Source organism: Limulus polyphemus, unplaced genomic scaffold (genome assembly GCF_000517525.1).
Source record: "Limulus polyphemus unplaced genomic scaffold, Limulus_polyphemus-2.1.2 Scaffold737, whole genome shotgun sequence".
Taxonomy (NCBI): domain Eukaryota; kingdom Metazoa; phylum Arthropoda; class Merostomata; order Xiphosura; family Limulidae; genus Limulus; species Limulus polyphemus.
The window spans coordinates 443,068-453,505 of record NW_013666347.1 but is presented as its reverse complement, the minus strand read 5'-3'; the positions used below and the strand labels follow the sequence as shown (position 1 = coordinate 453,505).

The 10,438-nt window shown below is 32.5% G+C and overlaps 1 protein-coding gene across 1 annotated transcript; it reads left to right on the top strand.

The window, feature by feature from the left end:
* Positions 1 to 5,534: 5,534 nt before the first annotated feature.
* Positions 5,535 to 9,669, top strand: LOC106460262 (muscarinic acetylcholine receptor DM1-like). Its single transcript, XM_013919949.2, has one exon. It carries the CDS (start codon positions 7,567 to 7,569, stop codon positions 9,463 to 9,465), a length of 1,899 nt encoding a protein of 632 aa, XP_013775403.1. The 5' UTR covers positions 5,535 to 7,566; the 3' UTR covers positions 9,466 to 9,669.
* Positions 9,670 to 10,438: the final 769 nt, after the last annotated feature.

Genomic DNA, 10,438 nt, shown 5'->3' with positions numbered 1-10,438 from the left:
ATTTTTAAAGTAATTCCTAAAAAACGGAACCAATTGGTTATCATTCAGCCCACATGCTAAGTTCTTAAAGTATTAGATTACTAATAATATAAGGTATTGATAAATTAAATCATGTGTAAATTGAAGTTGTTTTTTTTTATGATACTTTTTGGAAGCGGGAAATTTCATTATAATATTATCGATAATATATCAGTGTTTGAAATTTTTCAACTATTTTTAAAGGTCGTTTATTGAGAAAAGTTCACATTTTCTTTGAGCACCGACCTTTATGTTATTTCTGTACAAAGGTCTGTGATTCTAATTTGTACTGTTCATTCATGATAAAATCCCTTTCTAAACTTACAGAAATGCTCCAGAAACTAGCTTGCAGTATGAGTTGAATCCTCTTGTCACAGCCGTAGGTTTAGTATATGTCAAACGTTTGTAAAAAATGGTCATCCATTACAGATTATTTTCTTGTGACTTACACAGTTAACTAGAAATGGTACTAATAATTCGATCAACTAGAAATGGTACTAATGATTCGATCAGTTAGAAATGGTACTAATGATTCGATCAACTAGAAATGGTACTAATGATTCGATCAACTAAAAATGGTACTGATGATTCGATCAATTAGAAATGGTACTAATGATTCAATCAATTAGAAATAGTACTAATGATACGATCAACTAGAAATGATACTAATGATTCGATCAACTAGAAATGGTACTAATGATCCAATCAACTAGAAATGGTACTAATGATTCGATCAACTAGAAATGATGCTAATGATTCGATCAACTAGAAATGATGCTAATGATACGATCAGTCCTGTAAATGAAAAATCACGTGAAAACTATCAGACGTCACCATATATAGTATTTTAAAATATCTTGTAAATCGAATCATTAGTACCATTTCTAGTTGATCGTATCATTAGTACCATTTCTAGTTGATCGGATCATTAGTACTATTTCTAGTTGATCGGATCATTAGTACCATTTCTAATTGATCGAATCATTAGTACCATTTATAGTTGATCGCATCATTAGTACCATTTCTAGTTAATCGAATCATTAGTACCATTTCCATTTCTAGTTTATCGTATCATTAGTACCATTTCTAGTTGATCGTATCATTAGTACCATTTCTAGTTGATCGAATCATTAGTACCATTTCTAGTTGATCGAATCATTAATACTCATTTCTAGTTGATCGATCATTAGTACCATTTCTAGTTGATCGGATCATTAGTACCATTTCTAATTAATCGAATCACGCAGTTACTGATCCCTGTTATTCTTAATCAATTTGAAGTTATTACGTCAGATGACTGAGTCAGAACTCCTGAATACTGAACTTACTGTCTTAATTTTTTCCTTCACATATTGTAATTATATACTACTTTGTTTTCTTTGCAAAATGTATTAATTAAAACAACAATGATGATTATCCACCATCGAATTGATCTCTTTAGACTACTCGATACTTATTAAGATTTAAAAAAATCAAAGTTGTTTTTTATTTCAGAAATTAAAAACTTGGTTAGCAATACATATTGTTTTATCTTGTTGCATTCTAAGACAAATTACTTTAATTCAAACTCTTCTCAAAACATGACTGAGAATTATGTTACAAGATCTCTTCCGTGAAGTAACATTTGGTCACATATTATTCCAAATGCAACTTTCTTTAATTTGATATCTAAGCTAATTATTATTCACCATTGGTTTAAAAGTAACAAAACCTTTAGTACTCAAACAAATAAATGACGAACAATGTTTTAATGATCTTTTAGGTTTATTGTTGTATTTCAAAAAGATATAATTTACGTAGCTTTTCTACTGTTTATCCTTGACATTGGATGAATTATTTACATTTTAGGTATCTTATGCAATATTTATATTTTGTTATGTAAAAACAAGCATAACATCACTTGAAGTATTTAAATCTATACGATTGCTGTATTAATGATGCTCTGAAACAAATCTGTAATTATACTTCACAAAAACTTCCTTTTAATATGTATAATTTACAACACATTCACATTAGTCTCACATTAATAATTCTACACCAGAACGAAAAACAGTAAAAAAGGCCTACTTTTCTAATCTTTTGTTATATCCGTGCATCAATCGTGAAACAATGATAAATAAATAAGAATACTTGAACGTAATACTTTGCAAAATATAGTATAAAGTTTTGAGACAGTAAAGGAAGATCAAGAAATTCTGAAGCGTTTTAATTGTTTTAAAATCATAACCAAAAATTTGTATATGTGCTATTATCATCTTCAGCTTGTTTGTTAATATTCACGTTAACTAAGTTGTGAACTACTATTCGTGTTTTACACGACTTTAACTAAAGTTTTGATGTCTCTTTTCATTTTTTATATCTAATCTTTTTATAGTTTTGGTTATGGAACATAATATTTCGTACTTGGTAGACGTCACGACTTCTCCATAGTTTACTACAAACTGAGTCGGTCAGCTTCTGATGTTATCTTTTTAAGATAAAAATAATATAAACTATGAATTAATCAAGTTCAAACTTATAACCAGCAGTATACTTGACAATATTATATTTAACTTTACTTTCATGTGTAATTCCCAGGAAAAGCTACATCAGAGTTTAAACATTACATTTCGCTATTTAATTTAAATATTTGACCTGAAATATAAAGATCGAAAATCCCTAAATACATTACACTTTGTTCACATTTAAAAACAGCTAAATTTTGAACAAAAGAAAAACAATGAAAAAATTTAGTAATTATAACTTTGTTTTGAATATATTTACTATAAATTAAGTAAAACAATGCTTGCTGGTGCTCGTAAATAATTATGAATCATACTTGAAATCAAATAAAAACAAGTACGAAATGAACTAGGATTGGTAAATACGCGGTCTGTTTTATATATTGTAACAGGCAAGATATTGTTTGTCTGTTCTATTTCTATGCAACATATATATCCAATGAGCAACGAAATTAAACGCAACCTTTAAAATTGTTACATGTATTTTATCTAAATAAATTAGCTCTATAACCTTGTGTCAAAAAATAAGGCGTTCTTTAAACTTATGATAACTCATTCTGATATGACTAAACTCTCGCATGTTCTTAAATTAGTCGCGAAATATCGTGTTGAAAATTCAGTGGTATATTACAAAATGGTAGAAAACTTTAAGTTTATAGATAAGTAGTTAAAGGTTATTTGTGTAAATATTTCGTATTATATACATCAAATTAATATTATTAAAAATAAAATTTAAACTATATGAATTTGAGCCACACATCAGTATTTTCAAAATTCAGAACAAGACAAATATTATTGGTCTCTAAGTATTTGTCTACTAATTGGTGTAGCCGTTAAGCGCGGTTCGCCAGTTATAAGCGGACACTTTCGTAAAATAATAGCTCAAATAAAGTAAATCGTGGCGGCCAATTTTTTGTTGTTCCTGTGTCTTAAAGAAGTTCATTTATGCACCAAACAATATATATATATATAAAGAATTAATTTTTAAATGAAAAAAGGTGAGAAAATACTTCAATCTATTTCGTTTGATATCACGTTGCGGTATTATTATTATTTATTATTTTGTGATGCAATTATTATTATTTACTGTTGTGAAATAATATGACTATATTTTATTAAAATCCAATTTCTCTTTCGAGAGTACGTACAATTGGAATTTAAAAATATAACGTATTTTAACGTTCTGGATTAATTGTAAAACCTCATACATTTTGTATATTTTGAGTGTATTTTTATTTTCCAATTAATATGGAAATTATAGGTTATAAGCTCGTTTATACAGTAGTGATCTCGAAACCTTTCTTGTAATTTGATTATTATATGCACGAAACATATAAAATGTTTGTGGTCTTCTGCAACAAAGATATGTTTTAGTCTTTGAAGATTATATTATATTATTATAAAGCAATTTATATTTTCTTTAAAAAAATCAGTTTGTAAAAGGAACAATATAAAACGGACATTTTATTATTATACTCTGTTGTAATTATCCTAAAATAAACGAGGATTTGTGGAAATACAAAACTAGCGTAAACCAGCTACATAAAATTATGTATTTTTTATGTTCAACGTAGCATATCTGTCCTTACCTCGACTTAGTTAATAATTTCGGTCTGGTATCTGTATCATAAAACGACTTGTGTGTGTGTGTGTGTCTGTCCGTGACAAGCTCAATCGCGAATCAGTTTGGTTGATGTTAAAGAATATCCAAAATCATAAGATATAACTTTAGAAATTGCCAGTTTATAACAACGTGGCAATTAAAGGATGCCCCCTTCTACATATAGAATAAAGAAGCAATCTCATTAACACCCAATTAACCTTTACCCACCAAGTGGGGCTTTGAAGAAACATTTCTTGCTAATCACTAAACGGAATCACCGACCCAGATGACACCGTGTAGTAAAAGAAAATACATCTCAGTACAAATTAACACTTTCATTGCCGAATCGATGTTCTTTTAGATGTCTAACTGATAATCAACAGACTCGTTTCTCTCCCAAGCGAACCTCGGTTAAGAAAAGAAAAAGAACTGCTAGTAACATTAACTTTTAAGGAAACTAATTGCACTGTGGACGAATAAATTCGTAACAAATTAACTGTTGTGCAGTAGAACTGAAAACTTATGTACTTATAATTTACAAGGTGCCTAACATTTAGACCCGGGTTTTAAACATCATTAAAACAGGAAGGATTGAAGCACAATAATCCAGAAACTGGTTTTTTTATTGTACCTCATATTGAACGTTTCGGCCTCAAATCTCCTTCCGAAATCTGAAGTTTATACAATGAGGGATACAAATAATTCTGACGGGTTGTCACTTGTATTATTGTCATTCATTCTTGATCGTGTGTGTGTGTGTGTTGCAAGTTTCCGAAGTGACCGAAACGTTGAGCATCAAATACAATAACGAAACGTTGCCTGCAGTTATAGATCTTGTTATTTTTGTTTTAATATGAGTATCAGCACTTCGTACTTCAAGATATGACAAACGTAAAATATTTATCCTCACACAAACAAGCATTGGATATTTACATATTAATACGATTCAATAAAAAATCGAAAAACGCATTTATATTTACATTGATTTTACACAGCAAATAAAGTAATATTTTAATATTGCATAATGAGTGAAATTAAAATGGATTTCAATATATAATATATCACGCTCTATGTATAAAAGTGTACCTTTAATTGAATTTATCATATTTTGTCTTTATATAAGCATTACCATATAAATATTTCTGTCATCTGGCCTACGATTTATCTTAGATGAAATTTCATTGAAAACTAGATCCTATGAACATATGTTTGTGTTATAACGATAGAGACACTTATGTATGTGTTATAACAATAGACAGGTATTTTTTATTTCATTAATATATGATATTGGTTATAAAATCCGTGTTAAGTTACAAATCGATTACTAATAGTTTTCCTGGGTAGTTTCTAATAATTATTTGTTGGTAAAATTTTAAAAATTGAGTTTATTCTGAAGCTTCTTTCTTCCAGTGATTTTATTCCTCAGTTTTTGTGCACATATTCTTCAAAACTAAAGAGCTTAATTAAGATTACTAAAACTACTGATGATGAGTCATTTTAGGATTGAATCCAATTTGTGAGCTTTAACAAGTCCCGGAGTTGAGTTTATTTTTATACAGTTATATTTGATTACATTACCTAAACTACGTTGTCTTCCTTACAGTTGGAGAGGTGCATGAGAGCACTAGTTTTTTTAGCCAAATTCAAATATTTCTTGTTTTATTTCTATTTTCTAATAGGGCCAGTTAAATACCAGGAATGTCCGGAATAGAAAAAAACTACGAAATCAAAGTTCAACCTACAGCTGCCGGTTCCATTTGAATTTGAATAAACATAAACCGATGTTGTTGTTTTTGTGTTTTAGAACATTAAATTCCACACGATCCTCACGGATGATAAGAAATGGCGTATGTGTTTGGACTTTTCAGTAAGAACAGAAAATAACTACAAGTTTGAGGGTAGAAGCTGTTTTCAAAAATTATTAAACATATTACCTTGCGTTGAATTTAGAGTTTAAACTTTCTTCAATATCTCAACAGAGTATATAAGTTGATGTGGAATCAAAAACTTTAACTTCTTCAATATCTCAACAGAGTATATAAGTTGATGTGGAATCAAAGACCTTTACTTCTTCAATACCTCAACAGAGTATATAAGTTAACGTGGAATCAAAAACTTTAACTTCTTCAATATCTCAACAGAGTATATAAGTTGAAGTGGAATCAAAGACCTTAACTTCTTCAATATCTCATCAGAGTATATAAGTTGATGTGGAATCAAAAACTTTAACTTCTTCAATATCTCAACAGAGTATATAAGTTGATGTGGAATCAAAGACCTTAACTTCTTCAATATCTCAACAGAGTATATAAGTTGATGTGGAATCAAAGACCTTAACTTCTTCAATATCTCAACAGAGTATATAAGTTGACGTGGAATCAAAGACCTTAAGTTCTTCAATATCTCAACAGAGTATATAAGTTGATGTGGAATCAAAAACTTTAACTTCTTCAATATCTCAACAGAGTATATAAGTTGACGTGAAATCAAAAAATTTAACTTATTCAATATCTCAACAGAGTATATAAGTTGACGTGGAATCAAAGACCTTAACTTCTTCAATATCTCAACAGAGTATATAAGTTGACGTGGAATCAAAGACCTTAACTTCTTCAATATTTCAACAGAGTATATAAGTTGACGTGGAATCAAAACCCTTAAGTTCTTCAATATTTCAACAGAGTATATAAGTTGACGTGGAATCAAAGACTTTAACTTCTTCTATATCTCAACAGAGTATATTGTTTTGTTTGTTTGGAATTAAGAACAAAGCTACACAATGGGCTATCTGTGCTCTGCCCACCACGGGTATCGAAACCCGGTTTCTAGCGTTGTAAGTCCGCAGACATACCGATGTGCCACTGGGGGGCAGCAGAGTATATAAGTTGACGTGGAATCAAAACCTTAACTTCGTCCATATCTCAACAGAGTATATAAGTTGACGTGGAATCAAAGACCTTAACTTCTTCATTGTCTCAACAGAGCATACAAATTGGAATCAAAAACCTTAAGTTATTTCATGATCTTAACAGAGCATACAAGTTAGTTTGGTATAAAAACAAAGGTTCGTCACGATATCAATATAGCCGTACACGTTAACGTGTAATAAAAAAACATGGGTTTATCATAATCTCAACGAACCATAAGTTGACATAATATCTAAAAGCTTGGATTCTTCGTCATCTCAACAAAGTATACAACCTGAAGTAATAATTAAAGGCTTAGGTTCTTCAATATCTGAACAGAGCTTACAAGTTTAGGTGTTATTTATAAGCATAAGGTCTGTGAATCTAAAGAGAACAAAAACTAAGTTAGAATTTAAAATTTCATTCTCCTATGATCTTCAGGAACAGCACCCTAATGCTTGTTGTAGAACTTTCATTTAATATTTCTCATTGAGAAAACAAGCAGATGTTGATTTTAACTATAAAAATTTAACTTCAGATGGCGACTCTCAGTTGGAAGATTGTTGAAAGAATGAACCCAGCTGTTCAATCTAAGGTACTGATGTATTCTACAGCTTCTACACTTCTTGAGTCTTACAATGTTACGGAGCCTTGGAACAACAACGTATCTTCATTGATAAATAACAGTGACTCTAGAGACCTACCTGAATCACAATACTCGCTACCCGAAGTCATTTTGATAGCACTAGTCGCAGGATTGCTAAGCCTTGGTACTGTTGTAGGGAATGTGATGGTTATGATTTCATTCAAACTCGATAAACAGTTACAAACCATCAGTAACTACTTTCTGTTAAGCCTAGCAGTCGCTGATGTCTCTATAGGCCTCATTTCCATGCCCTTGTTCACAGTATTTACGTTATTGGGATACTGGCCGCTGGGAACGATGATCTGTGACACGTGGCTTGCTCTGGACTACCTCAACAGTAATGCTTCTGTGCTGAATTTATTGATTATTAGTTTCGATCGTTACTTTTCAGTCACTCGACCACTGACCTATCGGGCTAAGCGAACCACTAAACGTGCAGCCTTCATGATTACAAGTGCTTGGGTTATATCCCTTGTCTTGTGGCCACCCTGGATCTACGCTTGGCCGTATATTGAGGGCCAACGAAAAGTAAAAGCACACGAGTGTCACATTCAGTTCCTGGAGACGAACTCCTACGTTACTTTTGGAACAGCAATCGCAGCATTCTATTTGCCCGTGACAGTGATGTGTATTCTTTATTGGAGGATCTGGCAGGAGACAGAACAACGGAAGAAAGACCTTACCCATCTCCAGGCTGAGAAAAGAAGAGACAGTAAAAAGTCATCATCCAGCGAAGATCCGGCAGAAAACGAAGAATATCTCAGAGTAAGAACCGGTTCTTGTGTTCCAGATGAAACTCGGGAAACCGGTTCTTGTGTACCAGATGACACTCGGGAAACCACTTACGTTCCAACTTCTCTTTGTGTAGAGCACAGCCAGCCGTCTCGAATACAGAAATGTCGTTCCAGAATCCTGAAGCAAGCTCTCGTATCTTGGTGTCAGGTGGACAGAGAGCAGGATGGTCCAGATGACGACAGTACTAGCCATGGATCGCCTGGAATTGTTACCTCCGGCTCTACTGAAACTCACATCCAACCATCTTCTAGAACCACCTCTATGACATTCCGGTCAGACCGCCGCATGGACTCTGGAATCCCTCTTATAGCAAGAAATGGACCTCGGAATTTGGACATGCTGACAGCCCATTCTGTACCATCCTCTACCTCACGATCTTTTTCTTCCGATTCGGTCTACACCATTTTGATCCGTTTACCAACATACCCGTCTGTTGGCGATGGAGAATCACAAGCTTCCATAAAAATGATTTTGGAGGAAGAAAGTCTCCAAGCAGAGACAAGCCTGCAGCACGTGAGTAATTCGGAAAGTATGGGGACCTTAAACAGCGAGAAAGTTCCTTCTGGACACGATCGGATTCGTCATTCTTCATTAAGAACATCAGAGTCAGCTCTCGAAGCTCTCCGACTCCCACTTAACGCAAAACTTGTTCACAAGCAAGTGGCCAAGCCTAAGAAGAAACGTAAACAGCAGGAAAGAAAGCAAGAAAAAAAGGCCGCCAAAACTCTGAGTGCAATTTTATTGGCATTTATTGTCACATGGACACCATACAATGTTTTAGTACTTGTAAAAACTTTATCTTACTGTGCAGATGACGAGTGCATTCCGGAGGGCTTGTGGAATTTTGCTTATTACCTCTGTTACATTAACAGCACAGTGAACCCTTTGTGTTACGCTCTCTGCAATGCCAACTTCAGGAGAACTTATATCAGGATTTTATCTTGTAAGTGGCAAAACAAAAACCGACACCTTGTAAATCGGGGATACTTTAACTGACATTAGTTAAGATGAGATAAATTCACAATTGTATATTTGTAGCACACACTTCAGGTGCCAAACAACATTTGTTTTTTTTTTCAAAGAAGTTATTCCATGCTGATATCTCGCTGTTGTAATAAGAAAACAATAATTCATCTTGATGTAGACGTACTTCAATAAATTTGTGGTTTTTCTGTTTGTAACTGTTGTATTGTGACTGTACATAAAAACAATAAAATCATTTATGTTCTGAACGAATACTATTCATACTTTCTGTTCTCGATTTTATTTCCTCAGGATATTTATTTTTGCTTATTTGTTTTAACTATTTTCACTAATAACAACCGTGTCTCTATCTTTTAACTCTTTGTTTTAACTTTTAACAAATCTGCTTTAGCTAGATCTTTGTTTATAACTGATACATTGGTTAAATCACTGCCCCTTCCTTTTTTAACTTTTCGTGCTAAGCCACATAAGAGCTAATTGGGCATAGCCATTCTAAAGGGAAGATAGATATGGTAAAGTTCACCCACTGCCAATTCTTGGAGTACGCTTATATGACCGAATAGTCAGATTTAGAAATCACCTATAGCGAACCTATTGCTCCAAAGTGCGAAGCGCGTTTTAACAATTACGGGCCGCGAACCATGCATCTTCGGACTTATAGGTTGGTCATGCTATGCATAGCTGATATATTTTTTAAATCCCTGCAATTATAGCTAAGAGCAAACATAAAAAGTAGACTACACTCAACATACTGAAACAAGAAAAGTTCGTTAGTTAAAGTGATGGAACAATTAATGTATATTATGTGCCTATTAATCATTATTGTTGACTGTTTTCTCTGTTTTTAAGTGAAATGAAATAACTTGCATTGTTGGCATGAGGTAGTTGGATTTCGCGTTGTGTCGCTGTAATGAATGATTACAAAGTAGCTTGTAAATTTAGTAAAAACATCTAATTTGTTTCGACATTGATTATACTATCTATT

Coding starts and splice junctions, on each gene's coding strand:
- LOC106460262 (XM_013919949.2), top strand. CDS start 7,567: ATGGCGACTCTCAGTTGGAAGATTGTTGAAAGAATGAACCCAGCTGTT.